Raw genomic sequence first — 20,193 nt, 5'->3', positions numbered from 1 at the left:
CGTTTCCAAATTGGGAAGATGGAGAACTAGTGGTTACGATTGGGTCTGAGGTGTTGGCAGTCATGCATAGTTTGTGGCAGAAGTATATGATTGTAAAGGTTTTAGGGAGGGTGATTCCGGTAGCTGTGTTAAGTAGGAGGTTGCGAGAGATGTGGAAGCCGGTTGGGGCGATGACTGTTATGGACCTCCCGCATCAGTTTTTTATGATCCGTTTTGAGAAGGAGGAGGAATACATGGCAGCTCTCACAGGAGGTCCATGGAGGGTGTTTGGGAACTACCTTCTCACGCATGCTTAGGCACCGGAGTTTGATCCACTACGGGATGAGATAACCACGACTCCAATGTGGGTTAGGTTATCAAATCTCCCATTGAGTTTTTACCATCGTTCGATTTTGGTGGCTATTGCAAAGGGTTTGGGGAAGCTAGTCAAGGTGGATTTGACAACCCTAAATTTCGAGAGGGCTCGGTTTGCGCGGGTTTGTGTGGAGGTGGATTTGAGACGACCTTTGAAAGGTACTGTGCTGGTAAACAGGGAGCGGTATTATGTATCATATGAAGGTCTCGCTAATATTTGTTCTAAGTGCGGACTTTATGGTCACTCGATCCATACATGTCCTCAGACGGTTCAGGAGAGAAGGTTGATTGCGGTGTCAGAGCCGGTGGGTGCAGAATCAAGTGAGAGTAGACCGACGGAGGATGGTTTCACGGCGGTTCGCTACCGAGGGAGAGTTGCTAAACTGCTGGCCGTTCAAAAGAACCGGGATGGGAATCAAGGACGCAATCCTCGGGAAATCCCGATTAGGAAGGTTTTCGAGAATATTGCCATTTCTAACAAATTTGGCAATTTGGAGGTTGATGTGGAATCGCGTGAAATAAGGGGAATTGGGGATTCGTTGGATGGCAATAAGGAAAATAAAATATCTTTGGCGAATCTCAATAAGGGAAAAGTTGTTGAGCAAGCAAAGGAGAAGGTTTTTGGGGGTAATTTTGAAAAACCCTCTGGTGCTTTTAATGGTGTATTTCAGGAAAAACGGGCCGACGGATCAAAAATGATGGAGAAAAAAGTTTTGAGGCTTAATGGGCCCAAGCCCAAACCTAAACAAAATAGGCCCACACGGGGTTTGGTTTTTGGCCCGGGTAAGGGTGATGTTGAGTTGTCTACTTCCGGAAAGCGTTTGCGGACCGAGGATCTGGGGGCTTGCAGCTTGGGTGATGGTTTTGTCGCCGACGGGGAGACGGCAGTGGTGAAAGATAATGGTGGGGCTATCAAGAGGGATGGAGTGGGTGTTTCTTGTCGATTGGCACGTGATACTGACCAACAACATATTGTTGTGGAGAATGCTCCGTCGACGGGAATGGCGGAGAGTGAAAGTGCTTAACAGGCTGCCCCGGTAATTCGTGTGTTTGATATCAACTTTATAAAGATGATTAATTGTTTGTTGTGGAATTGTCGGGGGGCAAATAAACCCAACTTTCACCGGTCAATTAGATACATTCTGAAAAAGTTTAGTACCGATGTTCTTGCTCTGTTTGAGACTCATGCGGGTGGTGATCGAGCGAGACGTATTTGTCAAGGCTTGGGGTTTGAAAATTCCTATAGAGTAGATGCGGTTGGGCAAAGTGGAGGGTTGTGGTTGTTATGGAGATCGGGAATCGGTGATGTGACAATCGTTAATTCATCCGACCAATTTATTCAGGCTAAGTTGGTTGATGGTGAGGAAACTTTACATATTATCGTGGTGTACGCTGCTCCGTCTGTTAGTCGTCGAAGTGGTCTTTTGGGTTTGCTTCGAGATGCAATACAGGGTATTACTGATCCACTCATTGTCGGTGGAGATTTTAACACCATCGTTCGGGTGGATGAGAGAGATGGTGGAAATGGTAGACTGTCTGCTGAATCACTTGCTTTCGGAGACTGGATCAATGAGTTGTTTCTCATTGACATGGGTTTTAAAGGTAGTCGGTTTACATGGAGACGAGGGTGTTTGCAGGAGAATTATGTTGCCAAAAGGCTGGATAAGGTGCTTTGTTCTGCGTCCACACGGTTGAAATGGCAGGAGGCTTCAGTGTCTCATCTCCCTTTCTTGTCTTCTGATCATGTGCCTCTTTATATTCAATTGAGTCCGAAGTTGAAAAATGATCCAAGTAGGAGGCATTTTCGCTTTGAGGCGGCTTGGTTACAACATCCAAGTTTTAAAGAGTTGTTGTTGAATTCTTGGAATCGTGTGCTCTCCACCCTGCAGGCGCTAGAGGGGTTGAGAGTTACTTTAAAACGATGGAACAAAGAGGTTTTTGGAGATATACATCAGCGCAAAGAGAAACTTGTGAATGAGATCAAGGTAGTGCAAGACCTGTTGGAAGTGAGTCAAACTGATGAGCTTTTGAGTAAGGAAGACAGCTTGCTTAAAGAGTTTGATGCGGTTTTGGAGCAGGAAGAAATGTTGTGGTTTCAGAAATCACGAGAGAAATGGGTGGTTTTTGGAGATAGAAACACAAAGTATTTTTATACTTCTACTGTTATTCGCAGACGTAGGAATAAAGTTGAAATGTTGAAAGATGATACGGGTCGATGGGTCTCTGATATGGGAGAACTGGAGGACTTGACAGTGAGTTATTACAGTCGCCTATATTCTACGGAGGACGTGGAAGATGTTGTTGAGGCTCTGCCTCCACAGGGATTTCCTTGTTTTGCTCATAGTGAGTTAGTAGCTCTGACTTCACCTTTTGTAGGCTTGGATGTGGAAACTTCAATACGAAGTATGGGTGCGTTTAAAGCCCTGGGGCCTGATGGTTATCAGCTTATTTTCAATCAAGATTGTTAGGATACTGTGGGAGAGTCTGTGTCTCGTTTGGTCCTTCAGTTCTTTGAGACAGGACAATTGCCGAATGGCTTAAATGATGTTTTAGTGGCTCTGATTCCAAAAGTGGAGAACCCTGAGAAGATAGCTCAATTTCGACCAATAAGTTTGTGCAATGTTTTGTTTAAGATCATCACTAAGACGATGGTTATACATTTGAAGCGGGTGATCTCGAACTTGGTTGGTCCGGCTCAGTCAAGTTTCATTCTTTGCAGGTTGAGTACATACAATATTGTGGTTGTCCAAGAGGCAGTTCACTCGATGAGGCGTAAAAAAGGTAGAAAATGGTGGATGTTGTTAAAACTTGATTTGGAAAAGGCTTATGATCGTATTCGGTGGGATTTTCTTGAAGATACTCTTAAAGCCGTAAGACTACCGGAGGAGTGGATAAGGTGGATTATGCAGTGTGTGATGGGTCCTTCGATGACTGTGTTGTGGAATGGTGAGAAAACAAGTTCTTTCAAACCACAAAGAGGTCTTCGCCAAGGGGATCCTTTATCCCCCTACCTTTTTGTGCTTTGTATGGAGAGGTTGTGTCACCAAATAGACCGAGCTGTTGGTGCAAAAGAGTGGAAGCCTATCAAATTACCTCGGAGAGGGCCTCAACTTTCACACATATGTTTTGCTGATGATCTCATTCTCTTTGCTGAAGCTTCTATAGCTCAGATTCGGGTGATTCAGAGAGTTTTGGAGAGGTTTTGCTCTGCGTCGGGCCAGAAAGTAAGTCTAGCAAAATCCAAAATTTTTTTTCCTGGTAATGTAAGCCGTGATTTGGAGAGACTGATTACGGATGCGAGTGGTATCAAGTCAACACGAGACTTGGGGAAGTATCTTGGCATGCCAGTCTTGCACAAGAGGATTAATAAAGATACATTTGGGGAGATTCTGGCAAGGGTGTCATCGAGATTGTCGGGTTGGAAGGTACAAGTTTTAAGTCTAGCTTGACGGGTGACGTTGACTAAGGCGGTACTGTCCTCAATTCCAGTTCATGCTATGAGCACTATTGCTCTTCCAAAGTCGGTTCTTGATGGTTTAGACAAAGCATCACGCTCTTTCTTGTGGGAAGGAACTCCTGAAAAGCATAAACAACATTTACTGGGTTGGAGTAAGGTCTGTAAGCTGAAACAGGAAGGGGGTTTAGGGATCTGTTCAGCAAGGTTGATGAATAAAGCTCTGTTGGCTAAAGTGGGTTGGAGATTGTTGAATGACTGTACTAGTTTATGGTCGAGAGTGTTGCAGAGCAAGTATAAGGTAACGCACATTCGTGATTGTTCTTGGACTAATCCTAAGACTACATGGTCTTCTACCTGGCGAGGTGTGGTTTCGGGTGTCATTGATGTGATACGCCCAGGTATAAGTTGGGTTTTGGGTGATGGGAAGAGTATTCGGTTCTGGGAAGACAAATGGTTGTTGAATGTCCCGCTTCGTGAGTGTACTACGGGGTTGTTACCAGGTTTTGAAGCATTGAGGGTGTGTGATATGTGGAACAGTAGCACATGGTGGAAATGGAATGGTATTGACCCATATGTTTCAGAGGAGATTTGTCTGCATCTGACAGCGATGGTGGTTGATAATGTGTCTGGTGGGCATGATAGGATCTCCTGGGGGGAGAATCCAACTGGGAAATTCTCAATTCGCATTGCGTATCAGTTTCTTATGCGGGATGACACACCAAGGCCGAATTTGATGTTTCTTTATGATCGTCTCTGGAGGGTGGTAGCTACTGAGCGTATCATAATATTTATCTGGCTGGATTTACATCAAGTGGTGATGACAAATATGGAGCGTCAACGACGACATCTTTGTGAGAGTGGGACTTGCCAAGTTTGCAAAAGTGGCGAGGAGTCTTTATTACATGTTCTCCGAGACTGCCCTACTATGTCAGGTGTGTGGACTAGGCTTGTTCCTCGACAACAGAGAGCATCCTTTTTCACACTGACTTTAATGGAATGGTTCTATACAAACCTGGGTCTGCAAACTGTTACTTATGGTAGTCCTTGGGCAACTTTATTTGTGACGGCTGTGTGGTGGGGATGGAAGTGGAGATGCGTTAATGTCTTCGGGGTGCAGGGGAAGTGTCGGGATAAAGTACAGTTTATAAAAGACAAGGCCCATGAGGTTTTTCAAGCACATACGAGTTTGTGGTATGTAGGAGTAGAGGTACTTAGGGAGGACCGAATGATCTCTTGGCATAGATCGAATGCGGGTTGGGTTAAGTTAAATACTGATGGTGCATCAAGAGGGAACCCGGGTTATGCGACAGCAGGAGGAGTTTTACGAGATCATGATGGTGTTTGGTGTGGGGGTTTTGCTTTTAACATCGGGATCTGTTCGGCGATGTTAGCAGAATTGTGGGGAGTGTATTATGGACTTTGTATGGCTTGGGAGTGTAATATGAGATGTGTGGAGTTGGAGGTGGACTCGGAGATGGTTGTTAGCTTTCTCACGACAGGGATAAGTGATTCTCATCCTCTGTCCTTCCTAGTACGGTTGTGCTATGGCTTTATTTCTAGGGACTGGCTGGTCCGTATTACTCATATCTATAAGGAAGCTAACCGTCTTGCGGATGGTTTAGCCAACTATGCATTTTCTTTACCGTTGTGTTTCAAATTTTTAGAGGTTTGTCCGGATGTTCTTAATACTGAGCTGCTAGCGGATGAGACTGGAACTACATATCTACGTCGTGTTCGAATGTAACTTGGATTTTGTTTTTTAATAAATTATAGGAGACCTTGTCTCCTCTCTTCTACCAAAAAAAAAAACTATGTAGTGAACTAGTGATAGATGATGCACCAAGTAATTACTAGCTAGAGACAATGTTTTGTTTCACCTACGTCTTCTTAATATTTTGCTTTCTCACTTAGAGACAATAAATGCTTAAAACTCTTTGTTCATTATTTCAAATGGTCCCATATGTTATAACCTATTGGTATTAATTAGAGTCTATCGATAATAGGAAGCATTCCAAAGTTTTGTAGTAAATGCTTATTATGTATACACTACTTACTTTTGCAAAATAAAATTTTTCTTGATTGGCTCCATTGGAGGTTGGAAAAGATATTTGATAGATAAATTTATTCCATTGAACAAGACTAATTAAGAACTACAGTAGCTAGTATTAACAATATCTACTATAAATAATTCTTATTAGCCCAAGCCATCACTCCGATTTATTTGCGGAAAATAAATTAGGTTTACATCTCAAACCCTTGAATGCGAAACAAACATAGGGCGCTACACTTTAGGAATTAATAAACTATAACCCATGTCTGACATAATCCACATACTAAAAGGGTCATTTTACGCGGATCATCATAGGTTTTATAGTTCGGAAAAACACTTTGGATACAATGTTCATCCAAAGGTAACTAAAAGCTTGATTTATATTATAAAGAAAAAATAAGCTCTCTCTCTTTCTCTCACCCAATTAACATCCAATCATGGATGTTAGAGAGCGGAAAACAACTTCTTCACAAGGAATAGTGAGTCCCATGTCATGATTGAACCCAAACTCTTCCTCTGCCTGTTGAAGCAAACTCTTGAACTTGGGATGAGTCAAGAAGGAGATGGGTACGATGTAACGGCTCCTCTTTTCGCCTACATAGACGGCAAAATGACCCTTTGGTACGTCAACAGGCAGGCCATCCTCGTCATAGCATTGATTCTTGGCCAAGCTCGAGCACCTCTTGAGGATTTGCTTCAGCATTGCCGTTTGTGCTAGCTTTGAAGATCTCTTAATCGCCATGGCGCTAGCTAGTTATTTGTTTCTTGAGAGAAGAAGAGGAAGAAGAAGAAGAAGAAGTTGAGGTGTAGATGGCGGAGAGATGGTGAAAGGGTTATTTATGGCGGAGAATGAGGATGGGGATGGGATGCTAGCTTACACCAATATTTCAATTTCTTCATTATTCAAAAATATCAGATTTGGATGGATTCGTCTACTAGTGATGGAAAAAAAAAAAAACTACAGAGTAATGTCGTTAACTCAAATAGTCAAGAATTTAATTAATTTTTTCATGGATGCTGCTATGTTTTAGACCTTATGCGTTTTGTTTTATTGATTTATCTGTGGCGAATTTACTAAACACTTTTTGACATATGATCAGATCCTACGAAAACTACACTAAACATTGGTCAAATCACTAAAATGTAAAATATACTTTCCAAACAATATGGATATTGCCGTTTAAGACGACCATCTTTTTAAAACCCTAATAAAGAATGGTCTACCCCGCAATAAAATTTCAACAAACCCATCAATTATTTGAGAGTAAGTAATGATACTATCATTCTAGTTTTTAAAGATTCATATTGCGTATGTATATCATCAATCAACTAATTTTGGTCCTCCCCTCATCTCTTCTCTCTCCTAATTTATTTTTTTTACATTAGAAATAAGAAAAATGATATAACCATCATTTGCTAACTAGATTTCATAATGAAATGAGGATATATGTACCAAAGAGTACAAAGTATATGTACTTGTAAAGACTCCTTATATTGCACTTTGTTTTCGTTACGTGCATAGTTAAAGAGTTGACGCCAAAGCATGCAATTTATTATATTAATTACCTTTAGCTTATGATATAAGTCGTTTGTGGTCCAATATTCATTCAAAAAACCTCTAACAACACACATTACTTGTAAACAAATTTTTTATAAAAAAAAAACAAAAAAAAAACTCAAAGATTCTCCTTAATAACCATGTAATGTCACCATGTTCTAAACATAATGTGTGTTTTGTATTAAACAATACGATTAGAAAAAGACATTAGACTTTATCCAAAATCATAAAAAGAACCCACACTGCTTAGCTTATTGGCTTATTTCTCAAGAAACATCAAACTCTCTTCATTATTCTTCATCCTTCTTCACTTCAAATCCTTTAAAAACTTTCGAGCATTTAGCTCTCACGATTACGTCAACAGACAATAGAGAAACTAGAGCTATGGGGAGAGAGAGAGAGAGAAAGAGAGAGATAAAGAGAGAGACTCGTCGTTGTCAAGAGGAAGAAGCTTGCATGTTCTGTGAAGGAGATTGGTCATATGATAATATTGAAAATGAGAAAACTAAGAAGAGTCGTTAGGATGGATAAATTTGCCTAGAGCTAAAGACTAAGACATGTCTCATATATGTAACCACATGAACTCCATGTTACTACTGTCCTACCTCTATCCTTGAGCTGTCTTGTGTCTCTTACAAACTTTCCTCTTTCTTACATAACCGTTAAAAAAGAAGGAAAATATGTATATATAACCTATCTTCCGGAGCATAGGAGTCGTTCTCAAACGTTTTGTGTAGCCGCAGACATCTCACCTCCCAAAATCCATGTCTGCTTCTTTTTATGGAAATCTCTATTTTTTAATTCGACCACGTGAAAGAGGAATCTATTAAAACTCTTGACTTGTCCTGTTCTTTTGTACTACTCTGTTTTTTTTTTTTTTTTAAGTATCATTCACAAAGAAAGAACAGAGCAGATCCTATCAATGACCCTTCTCCCTTGATCAAGACATCTCATCTTCCCAAAAACCCCATTTCTATATAGAGAAGAACAACTCTGATGTATGTTCTTCAACCACGTGAAAGATAATCTGACATTTCCTCAACTGTCTTCTTCTTATAATATAACTCTGTCTTCTCTATTCATAAACCACACGGTAGATGCAAATCATCTTCAATCTCCCCAAAACTCGTTTTGTCTTAGTCAAGAAAAGAGAGCTGGTTACAGTCTAGCGAAATACACACAAACATAAATGTAAAGTCTTTTCATCACATGGGTTTGCAGGAAATTAGCAAAGAACGTGGACCCCAAAAAAACAACTGCAAATAGTAAGATACTATTCCATGTTATAATCAGCTGCCAATATGAACATGGACATATATATATGTACGATGATCAACAGTTGAATAGTGAACTGAAAATGACAACATGAGTCTTTGAGTAAACAAAAAAGGAAAAGAGAAAAGAAAACAAAAAACAGATTGGTACCTCGAGAATGAGACGGCACTATAAGAATAGCTAGAAGCTTTTTCTAAATACATCGGTGGTCAATTTTTCCTCCAAATAAGGAGGTTCAAAGGTTTGACGTTTAACGCCTTTGTCGGTTTTTCATTGATCATATTACACGGAATCATACATGTAAGTCACGGTTTCAAATACTAAAATAACCTATGTATCCAATATAACGTGTCTTAAGTACTTAAACGATACGTGCCTAATGGCTCTCTGCTCACATCCGTTCTCAACATAGTCACATACTCGCATGGAATAGAACTGTTGAGTGTGGACGTTCGGCTTTAACAGCGTAGTAGTATTCCCTGTTCACTGAAGCTGAGCCGAGTCCTTTTTGAAGTGCAGAGAGGCAAACTCACTCAGGCCCATGACACGAAAGGCCCAAGAAAATCGAAAAACAGAGCGTTCTTCTCTTCTTCTTGCTTGCTTATGTGTTAACAACTGAGTAAAATGCAGAATATTGTTATGTGAATTTAGAAAAATAGTTTTGGACTGAAGATGTTTAGCCAAGTGGAGTTAATCCATAAAATGGCGGGTTTATTGAAAATTTAGTTATTGTCTACATTAGGAGCTAGATTGTTATCTTGAGCGATATCACATGTTCTTCGTCTATGAACATGCCCTTATAGCTAATATCACAACGTCCCTGCTCATAAGTAAAGCAGGTCTTCTCAGCGATATGAAAAGACAGGATTAAGGTGGTCTTCTCAGTGATTTCAAAAGACAGGACCACATGACTTAGTTATCATACCGATACCTATCGTTCAACATTTATGTGGCAAGAATTGAATTCACATAAAGGTAGCCTATCTAATATTGAATCATATGTGGTTTGTGTATCATCATATCAACATCGTGGAGATGATCATTAGACAAAGCCATGTGCTTGTTGATGCTAATGATCTTAATTATGATATTCTGTAAATCAACCAATGGGCAATCGGGTTATCTTCAAGTAGTGTTGTTCTTTTCTATAAATAGCCATCACTCTTTTTCTTGAGCTCTCCAAAGTTCTCTCACTTCTTTTCTAGTAAAAAGCAATAAACTTTCACTTGCAAATAATCTTTCTGATTAGAGAACATCAAACTAACAATGGCTATCAGAATCTCTCGTGTGCTGCAATCATCAAAGCAACTTTTAAAATCGTTCTCACACTCATCAAACAATGCCGACGTTCCAAAAGGATACCTTGCGGTTTACGTAGGAGAGAGGATGCAGAAGAAGAAATTCGTGGTTCCAGTGACGTACCTGAGCCACCCTTGTTTTCAAAAACTTCTAAGAAAAGCAGAAGAGGAGTTTGGGTTTGATCACCCAATGGGTGGCCTCACTATTCCCTGCACTGAACAAATCTTCATCGATCTCGCATCTCGCCTCAGAACTTGATCGTGATTCAAGTGAACCAATTGATCTAACCCTTTAATTTCCATGCGTTTTCTTCAAGACAAAAGAAGAGATGATCTCTTTTCCTTGAAAGTGAAACAGAGATAGGATGTCTTTTTTTGACTGATGTAACATTCCTTTTCTTCCTCACATTTTACTGAGTTGTTGTTAATATAAAACAAACTCAAGAATTCTTCTATTGACACTTGAGTTATCATTTAGCACATTTCCACTTACTGTGACTACAAGGTTTGTCATCTGAACAAAGAAAGATTTTGGTTCATCCACCATATACTGAATACGAAGAAACCAACACACACATTGCACATCCGTGGAAGCTCTACAGAGATATATAAGATTTTGATATTACAACGTAAAGCTTGAGATCTTTGTATACCACTCCCCAATGCCAGAGCAATCAGGATTTTGTCTAAGTGACCACATATACTCTTTGGTTTCCTCGTTTTCCAAGTTGTGACTCCAAAAGGGGTAGATTCATCAGTTACCACAGACATACTCTGCAAACCCCACACTAAGAGCTTGATTTGTGTAATTGTGCCGCCTTCAGTTACCGAACTCATGCCGTTTAGTTTTACAGCATCAGAAAGCTGGCCATTTCTCTCTGGCATGACATTCTCCCTGTTTTAATGTTCAAAAGTGCACGACGTCCCGTTCTTTTGCTTTTAATCGGTGGACAACGTGTCGTTGTTCCTCGGCTCACACTGATCGTCATGCTGTCTCATTCTTGGTTATGTGCACTGCTGTATGTCGCTTTTGTCAATGCTGATTATGACAAATCAGCAACCGCAAGTTAGCTCCACAGTCCTAAGGTAGCAATCTTAATCTTAATCTCTAATCAATAAAGGAGTTTCAGCAAGGTGTGTCCATAACACTCACCTAATAGCACATGGCTTTGCCTCTCTTGACTTGATCGTTTGTGAATTTGGCAGACCAAGACGGACCCTCCCATTCAAATAGAGCTGCTGCAGTTTCTATCCTCAGACAAATCCATGTTAAGACCAGTGTGACAGTGAGTTCTTGATTCGTCCTGTTCAACAACTTCAAAGTCTCCCTGTGCTGCTTCAATGTCCCACCATTGTGAAAGTCTACCCATACATGTCCACACCTCTTGTAGGCCACAGAACAATCTTCTCATTGATTTATATACAGAGAGAGAGAGAACACTTAGTTTCTCATCTCAAAACAAAACCAAATCATAATCAACAATTCAGAACTAGGACAGTAGTTTCCCTGATCCATCTGCAGAAACTTTGAGAGAGAAATGACACTGATGCGAGGTCTTTTGGCTGCAAAGAAGATTCCAACAAACAAAACAGCTTTGACACCAAAAGGAATTCTAGGGGAGAGCAAGAAGAAGAGATATATGGTGCCGGTTTCGTTCTTGAACCAGCCTTCATTCCAAGCTCTGTTGAGTAAGGCCGAAGGAAAGAGTTGGGGTGTATGATCATCCCATGGGTGGCTTGACAGTTGACAATCCCATGTCCTGAAGGTACTTTCGTCGCTATAGCTTCTCAGCTGAGACAGTAGTAGAACCAAGCAGCGAATACAATTTTGAACTTCCGATTTTCTTTAACTAGAGAACTAGAAGCCAATGTAAATATACATACAGTTTTCTTCTTTCTTGTTGAAAGAGTTGTTCCAAACGACAGAGATTTATAGGAAACACCATATTGGTATTTGCCTCACATCATTTCATACAGATAAAGAAATTAGATTATACATATGCTTCTAAATCATTACACACAAAACTTTAGGATTCACAAGGGAAGGAATATTCATATAAGTGACGAACACAAGCAAAAAAAAAAAAAAAAAGGTACAAAGATGAGATCTAGCCGTATAATCCAACAATAAACACAAGTACATGTCAATCCAACACATCTCATTCTGACCTTGAATCTGCACTAGTGTCTACAAAACTAGATTTTGGGTTGTGCATAGGATTTTTCAAATTCTGAAGCTTCATATCCAGAAAATTTACAGCCGAGCTAATCTGTAAGAAGAGGTAGGTAGAACCAAACCCGAGCAAAAGATGATTAAAGGTCGGAACTTGTTATTTCTTACATTCGGATTACGAATTAATGGAATTGGGAAGTAGAGAAAAGCTTACTGATTGTGAAGCTGTCTGAAACAGAGTTTTCGTCAAGGGAACTACACAAAACCTGTTCCAACAGATACTTGAGTTTCAAAGAAGAAAACTTTCCAATGTAAAAAGGGTTTTTGTTGGACTTACATTCCTCGGCCGCCGGCGAGAGCTTCTTCCGATGGGTCCTTCCAGTCGTCGACCCTACAATACAAGCCCAACAGTGTCATATTTATCTCCAATATATTGCAAAGGATTGAAATTGACTGCTGAAGTTAGAGAATTTACACCCAGCCGTAACGTCGGTCAAAGAGAAGGCGTCTGGAGGAGCGGTTGGAGGCGGTGGCCGGTGGTTCCATCTCTTTCGCCTTACGGTGTCTAAAACTCGAAAGACAGAGAACAAGGGGACAACGGTTCCCATTATTTATATTGGGCCTATTCGCAATTATTCGGCCCATTTACATATGTTTCTAATATTAGCCCATCTATTTAAAATGCTGCTGAAATCTTGAAAACAAGAGAGAACTCGACCATTTTGTGAGTGTAATATGCTATAACAATCTTAAGACGAGCAACGGTCTTGCGTTAGATATTCAATGTTTTTGTCCATAACTATGCTGCAACGAACACTATGAGAATAAAAGGAGGATTAAGCACAAAAGTGAAGTGACAAAATCATGTCAATAATATCCAAGGGACTGTCTAAGATGACCCACAAAAATATACAACACAGTTGAAAGAATTAGGATTTGGCCCGAGGGAGTAACTTTTGAGAGCAGCCTGGGGCTACTCAGATACACAAAGCTGAGAGATCTATTTTCGTGTTACAAATGCCATCAAAGTATCTATCTTTTTTTTTCCTTTCTCTTTGTTACTTAAACAACCCCAGATGGGAGCCGTAAAACAAGCTGGCCTCCGAACACACTGCACAAGAAAGAAATATGGATCAAAGAGGTGAAGCCAAAAAAGACTGAAGAAGTTTGTGGATGAAGAAAAGGAAAGTACCTTTTCACGTAGTAGTAACAGAAATCTGCCAAGATGAATGTTTGGACGATTTCTGAGATTATCACCATTGATGGCCACAGTCCATAACCCAGTGCTACAAGCAGGCGTCCACGGGTGTCCATAATCTGTTTCGACACGGAAGACCAAATCAAATTTACGCGTTCAGTTTAGAAATATCACAAAGTCTTGAGAAGAACTTATGATTAAAGACTACTGTAGAGTTGATCACTTGCTGAGTGACATAAGCTTAGGATGTTATATATGCCATTGATTTTTGCAAAACAAGGAAAGAACAAATTAAACAAGTAAATCTTCACTTTCTCTTGAAGATCAGAATCTATACCTGTAAGACCCAGTGTGCACAGCTAAGGAATCTTGCTACTCCAAGTGCAAAAACATAATGAGCGGTGAAGGGTTCGACAATCTGAATGAACAAAACATATCAGTAATTGGAATTGTTTTTAGTTCTCAAGTTTCAAAAAGCAACCTTATAAAAAGTGCATACCTTTGTGTTCTGCATCACTCTTAACTGTGGCAGTACTGACACAGCTTCGAGGTAAACACAGAGTGCCCAGGAAATTCTATTCAGTATATTGTGTGAAGTTGATGGATGGATCAATACAGCTAACACAACGCAGGGCACGAGCTGCAAAAATCAAAAGGACAAAAAAAAAACCAATATATATATGAATCCTCAATACCATACCATGTTCTGAATAGAAAGTAATATGCAGATTAACCAAATGTGATACTGATGCAAAATACGAAGGAACGCTGATTATAACTAATAACTTAAAAGAATCTAGTTACAGGAGGCTACCAATGAACGCAACATTTTTATCTGACCGTAAGGTAAGCTTGACTAAAAGACATTTAACTGTAACTGCTGATATAACCATCATGACTAGCAAGCACAGAATCCAAGTAAAAAAGATCAATAACCGAGAATGACAGACTCACTTACCACATAATAGAGAGCAAAGTTGTCTTTGTCCTCCATGTAACTAGCTTTAAGCTTAAAACGGATCATATATATGACCCAGAGAGTTGTTCCCAAAGTAGCCAAGTCCAGAATGGTATGTATATCATATTCCATTACAAAACTGCAATAGAGCCTAACAGCTAGAAATATCGCCGTAAGCTCCTGAGATTTCAGGGACAATCCTGACAAACACACCAAAGATCTATGATGATTAGAGCTTAATTCTGATTTCTGTAATGAGGATACTGAAATGTTGAATAAAGGCTACATTTTTATATCTTAACACAGATCCAAATTCTCATGTTCAAGCAAAAAACAACTGTATCCTAAATTAAGAACCCTAAATTGGATGTGATACTAGTAACAAACAACGAAGTCAAAGCAGGGATTGAGGTTGTACCAGCGCAAGTCTTTTCCTTCATGAGTTTATAGATAAGAACAGAGATTCCAATTGAATGAACAGCTTCGGCGGCAACGAAGAGGTTGTCGTGATCGTGAACGATGAATCTGAGGAGAACAAGAGCCGCCATGCCTGATACGACGGCAAGGAAAGCTTTCACCTTTGGTGGCTGCCTCCTCACCCATCTCGACACCGCGTGGATCGGAGCCGTCGTTAACTTCATAATTCGATTCCTTCGTTCTCTTCTTCTTCTTCTTCTTCTTCTTCTTCTTCTTCTTGTCTTGCTTTCTCGGTAAAGTGACGACGATAGAGTTTTTTCTACAGGTTAAATGTGTAAAATATACGATAAACCCATCGATACCAAAATGACTAAAACACCCTTTCACACGTGACTCATTAATACATTTATACTCAAAACTCATTGGGCCGGATCACAATAAAACCCATTTTAGGCCCTAAATAAAGAAAGTATTATGTTTTTTTTCTTTTCTCTTTTTAAGTGGAATAAAATAATTCAAATTTTTACCAGTTGTTTTTTTATCAGGATTTTTTTTTTACGTGCTTTCTCAGTTACCATACATATACCAAAATATGATATTTTTCTTAAGCTTTTTTTGGGGGTAAAAAAAACATGTTAACTAATTTTAAAATAAAACAAGACATATTATTCTTTAAACAAATGTACATTTTTTATGTTATGTCTTCTTGCTTGAACTGAATCAAAAAAAAAAAAAAAATGTGGATCAATACAGTAGTTGCCTACATAGAAAAAAAGGTCAATGATATGAATCCTTGGAAATGACATACAATACATTAGGCAGAACGTCTAAATTATGTTATAAAGGGATATGAGTGGAACAAGGTGAAATGAGTGTCTTTTTCATGGTAGGCCACTAAGATAAGCTTCCTCCTTGTTCTCATGTACCTAACCACCAATCACTCATATCTCATACAAATCCCATCACAATTTAAAGATCTGCCTGTTGTTTTTGGGGATTGGGTTCAGGCTAATCCGTATAGCGAACCCAAATGCTTAATAAGCATGAGTATCAATACGAATTAGTATAATTCTTTCGAAATTAGACAAAAATTATGGTCTGACTAATCCACAAAATTACATAATGTAAATGACAACATAAACTCCTTGGTTACCCCACTAGCTAGTTGTACTAATGATAATCCCAAAATAGTGAGTCGTATCATCATTCATCATCGACCACCATAATAATAGTATACCTAACAAACCATTATCTCTCTTTCTCTTTTTTCTCACTTTGTTTTATTAGATGCCGTGTAATTATATACATAAAATAGCATTTCACTACGAAACAACTAAACAAAAAAAACCAAAGAAAACACAACAAGTGGGGGGAGCTAGATGCATTACCACGGCTGCTGCTGCGGACGGTGCAGAGTATCTACGTCGCCTTTGCCGGTAATAGTCATGATCACGGTGGCCCTCGTCCTCTTAGCCCTTTCCTCCGTCGTGAAATTCGAGGTAGCCGTCTCCTCGGGAGAAGATGTGCTGAGCTGGCTCCTTCTCGCCGCGGTTCCATTGGCTCTGCTCTTCGCCGTGAGATGTCTCTCTTGCCTTGAAACGTCGAGGCGATCTACTTACTACTGTCCATGTGGTCGCTGGAGATGCGTTTGCTACTACTAGACGTTTGTTTGATCGCGCGGTTAGTATTTTGTTGCGTTTGCGTTCTATGCAAATCATCAGTTATATATTTTGTAAATGTGTTAGGTAATAGGTATTCCCTCTTGATGTTTACGTGAAGCATATATGTGACGTGAAGCACCGATTTTGGTGGATTTTGATGACCGTGATTTAGATTACAATATTTAACCTTAACCTTAATTTCTTATATTTGTGTGATCGATCTAATTGCTACATCTTCTTCAATCATAGCGATCAAATTTTTTTTTTTCTTGTATTTTTCTCCTTTTCAAAAATCAAAATCTACGGAATCCAGTAGTAAAGTTTGAATAAATTTATGAATTTCTGGATAATAGAATAACGAAATGATGAAAAGTTTTGTAGATCAATGTAATCGAGTACTTGTCGTTTTGTAGATCAATCTACGGAATCGAGTAATCTACATCTTCTGATTAATGTAATTAGTAAAGAAAACTGTGAACTGTAGTATAACAGAGTAATTATGTCATATTGTGATTAGGCAGATTAGAGTTAATGGTGGCTAGGGTAAAAGGTCAAATCATTTTTTCGTCATCTTTGAATTTTGTGTTGCTTATCGAAGAGGTGATAATTAATGACAACAGTTAAAGCAAAGGAAAATTAGGAAAATTGATAACGACGCTCCACCTATACAATTCTATAGGTGTTAGTGCGGAGCCCATTACGAAAGAGAAAGCAACATAAATTTCATATTTAATCAGGAAATGCCAGTATATATTTTTCAACAAAACCCAGGCCATGTATCATACGTTTCAAATTCGAAGGGGAAAAAAAAAAAAACTCGGATACNAAAAAAAAAAAAAAAAAAAAAAAAAAAAAAAAAAACTAGATCAAGTAAAAAATATATAAACACAAAATTATAAACCTTTATTCTTAACAAGCTCAATATTATTTATGTAATTTAATACGTTCTTATTTACGAAAAATTGGTAAAAGCAAAGAACTCCAAAGTTAAAAAACCTATTAATTAATTTGGTTTGTGTATAGTATAGTTAAATTCGTTATAAATATGTTATCTAATATATAAGTTTTTTCTCCTTTCTCAATATTAGAATTTGGCTTGATATCGGTCTATATTAATCGAAATAATTGTAGTCCACTAATTTTCAGTTAGATTTATAATGAAATATGAAATAAAACTAAACATTATATAATCTTTCACCTGTCGGTCAAAAGTCAAAACTATAATATTATAACGTAGAGGCGGTTTCTATAAGTTTTTTTCTCTTTTTGTTTTGCTACATCCCATAAACGCAAGAAGAGCATCTCTCATCATTATCAACTATCATCTTTATTAGTATAGGGAAACTATGGCTTATGGAGAGAGAAGATCATCGATCTTGGACTCATTCTCGCTCTCGCGCTCTACCGTACCCAGTTCTTTTAATCCTAGCCGTGGCTTCGGTGTTCTTGTTGACGTCATGGTACTTCAGCTTGGAAGATGCAGCCGAGTCAGCGGAAGAGCATATGAATCTTGCTCTTCTCTTGATCCCTCTGTTTCTCATAGTCTTGGTACGTTGGTTATCTTCCATGGAGAACCCTGACGCTATTCTTGGATTGTTTTCGAACAGTCAACGTCGGGCTACGACTTACGTGAGTCCCGGTGCCGGAGATGGCGGTGGAAGCTCGCCATGGGGAGTGGCGGCGGTTATAGTTTTGTTGCTAGTTTTGCTTCAGTATCAGTCAAGTTTCTTGGAGATGTGGTCTGGTTAATGTTATTGATATTGATAGATAGGCTTCCACTTCACATGTTTTGTTGTTGTCGTCTTGTGGTCACTATGATGTACTTATTAAAACTTGGTCATTACTCCGAGGATGAGGATCGTGTGTGACTGACTGTGTTATCTAAATGTATCTTCTTTTCACGTCACTCAATATTATTAAAAAAGGATATGATAATTTTTCAAAATGCATTAAATTGAATAATTAATTTATACATACATGGAGCATGAAGTATGATGGACTATGCTGTAGATATTTTCCAATTTCAAGAATTTTAAACCAATAATATTCAAAATTTGTCAAAAGATCCTTTGAAGAAAAGATAAGTGATAGAATTCAATACACATCCGTAATAAGTGCATGATATTCATAAAGTTGTCACCGCTGTATTTGTTATGAATCGTGATTACTGATTAGTATAAACAAATAATTCATCGACGTATAGAGTGATTGCAAGATACTTTTTTCGATGTTGAAAAACAAAAAAAATCATCAAATGAATCATCATTATTCATTGACCATTTTGGGCACCACCTGAAAATGAAGCGCGTGAGAATCAGATGTGACTTAGGCGCGTGAGAACAGTTGATTAAGAGAGAAAGACAAAATTAGCCTTGAGAGAGCAGAACCGACCAACCCTCATCGCCGCTCTATCTCCTCTCCTCTGCTACAACCTTAAGCTGAGAGAGAAGAAGTCACAGTCTCGTCTCTATCTCCTTTTTTTTTTGCCTTTTCCACTCACTCACTACACGCCAAACCCGAACGACATGGCTGCTGCTACCTCCACCTCTCTCACTTTCTCCGGCCTCCGCCGCATTTCTCCCAAGCTCGACTCCGCCGCCGTCTCCTCCAACCAATCCTTCGTCCACCGCGTCAATTCCTCTATCCGTCTCGTTTCTTCCTCTTCTCACCGCTCTCCCAGAGGGGTTGTTGCCATGGCTGGATCCGGAAAGGTTCCAACTTTTAACCCTTTAACTCTATTCAAATGCTAGATTCTCACTGTTTAGGATTGAGTGATAAAATAAAAAGTTATTCCTTTTTGTTGCATGATTAGAATCTCAAATCTCTTGAATGGATTCAGTGCTTAACTTTTGGGTCTTAGTTTGCTTGCTACATCACACAAAATGTGTTGAATGATAGATTCATGGATCATGGTTTAGGATTGAGGTGCAAAGTTATTCCTTTTAGAGGAGATCAAGAATCTCAATTCTCTTCATTTGATTCAATGCTTTAACTTTGGTTTTGTTTGCTACTTTACCATATGTGTTGAATGCTAGATTCAGGGTCTGGGATTTCGACTGGTCTTTTGAGTCGTTGTCTAAACTCTAATCACTTGCTTTGTTCTCTGTTATGCTGCAGTTTTTCGTTGGAGGAAACTGGAAGTGTGTAAGTACAATGCCCAAAGTCTTTTCTTTTCTTTCTTCTGTAGCTTTTTTCTCATCCTCAAACTAATGTCTCTCGTGGCATGTGTTTTAGAATGGGACTAAGGACTCCATCGCCAAGCTTGTTTCTGATCTCAACAGTGCAACCTTGGAAGCTGATGTAGGTGAGATTCTTCTACTCTTCCTATTTAGATTTTCTACCAACAGTCAAGACTTACTTTTGAATGCGAAGGACCTCTTGCTTACCATTTGTTCTTAATGATCGTTTTTCTTTGCGTGCTCTGTGTAGATGTTGTTGTGTCACCTCCGTTTGTCTACATCGACCAGGTCAAGTCTTCATTGACAGACCGTATTGAAATATCGGGTCAGAACTCTTGGGTTGGAAAAGGAGGAGCCTTCACTGGTGAAATCAGGTTATGACATCTCTTATACACTTACACTATATCTCGCTGTTTATATGGTTGAAAATTTGGTAAACGAGCTTTGCAATTCGTCCCCCCTAAAGACGTTCTTCATTCTATATATGAGTCTTTGTCTGAACTTAAAGTCACCTGTTTCACCATACAGCGTGGAACAGCTCAAAGACCTCGGTTGCAAATGGGTCATTCTTGGGCACTCCGAACGGAGACATGTCATCGGAGAAAAGGATGAGGT

The 20,193-nt window shown here is 39.2% G+C and overlaps 6 protein-coding genes and 1 pseudogene across 7 annotated transcripts in view; 4 read left to right on the top strand and 3 right to left on the bottom strand.

Annotated features, from left to right (window-relative positions):
* Positions 5,991-6,700, bottom strand: LOC104702666 (auxin-induced protein 15A-like). The gene has a single exon (XM_010418561.2). It carries the CDS (start codon positions 6,601-6,603, stop codon positions 6,286-6,288), a length of 318 nt encoding a protein of 105 aa, XP_010416863.1. The 5' UTR covers positions 6,604-6,700; the 3' UTR covers positions 5,991-6,285.
* LOC109125677 (auxin-induced protein X15-like) lies at positions 9,861-10,467 on the top strand. Its single transcript, XM_019227899.1, has one exon. It carries the CDS (start codon positions 9,961-9,963, stop codon positions 10,249-10,251), a length of 291 nt encoding a protein of 96 aa, XP_019083444.1. The 5' UTR covers positions 9,861-9,960; the 3' UTR covers positions 10,252-10,467.
* On the bottom strand, positions 11,965-12,760 carry LOC104702664. Its single transcript, XM_010418560.2, has 4 exons — positions 12,641-12,760; positions 12,503-12,556; positions 12,380-12,431; positions 11,965-12,262 (listed from the first exon to the last, which is right to left on the bottom strand). The coding sequence occupies exons 1-4, from the start codon at positions 12,709-12,711 to the stop codon at positions 12,152-12,154; spliced, it is 288 nt and encodes a 95-aa protein (XP_010416862.1). The 5' UTR covers positions 12,712-12,760; the 3' UTR covers positions 11,965-12,151.
* On the bottom strand, positions 13,002-16,194 carry LOC104702661 (putative ER lumen protein-retaining receptor C28H8.4). The gene is made up of 7 exons (XM_010418559.2): positions 16,127-16,194; positions 14,740-15,057; positions 14,322-14,521; positions 13,863-14,003; positions 13,701-13,781; positions 13,358-13,482; positions 13,002-13,276 (listed from the first exon to the last, which is right to left on the bottom strand). Exons 2-7 carry the CDS (start codon positions 14,960-14,962, stop codon positions 13,228-13,230), a joined length of 819 nt encoding a protein of 272 aa, XP_010416861.1. The 5' UTR covers positions 14,963-15,057; positions 16,127-16,194; the 3' UTR covers positions 13,002-13,227.
* Positions 15,094-18,305, top strand: LOC109125678. Of its 2 annotated transcripts, none has more exons than XM_019227900.1 (2): positions 15,094-16,418; positions 17,740-18,305. In XM_019227900.1, the coding sequence occupies exon 1, from the start codon at positions 16,118-16,120 to the stop codon at positions 16,397-16,399; it is 282 nt and encodes a 93-aa protein (XP_019083445.1). In that variant the 5' UTR covers positions 15,094-16,117; the 3' UTR covers positions 16,400-16,418; positions 17,740-18,305. The 2 variants fall into 2 exon arrangements, with proteins under 2 accessions (XP_019083445.1, XP_019083446.1); XM_019227901.1 differs by having other exon boundaries at positions 17,734-18,305.
* LOC104702662 lies at positions 16,341-18,305 on the top strand (annotated as a pseudogene).
* The window catches only part of LOC104702660 (triosephosphate isomerase, chloroplastic), a 3,311-nt gene continuing 1,906 nt past the window's right edge, over positions 18,789-20,193 (top strand). The window contains exons 1-5 of the mRNA XM_010418558.2: positions 18,789-19,110; positions 19,517-19,543; positions 19,634-19,703; positions 19,829-19,952; positions 20,107-20,191. Coding sequence (XP_010416860.1) covers positions 18,925-19,110; positions 19,517-19,543; positions 19,634-19,703; positions 19,829-19,952; positions 20,107-20,191 — 492 coding nt within the window. The 5' untranslated portion in view covers positions 18,789-18,924. The remainder of the gene's footprint in view (positions 19,111-19,516; positions 19,544-19,633; positions 19,704-19,828; positions 19,953-20,106; positions 20,192-20,193) is intronic.

The sequence above is a fragment of the Camelina sativa genome, chromosome 7 (assembly GCF_000633955.1).
Source record: "Camelina sativa cultivar DH55 chromosome 7, Cs, whole genome shotgun sequence".
NCBI lineage: Eukaryota > Viridiplantae > Streptophyta > Magnoliopsida > Brassicales > Brassicaceae > Camelina > Camelina sativa.
Note: the sequence above shows the minus strand (reverse complement) of the source record. Positions and strands in the feature narration are given on the sequence as shown.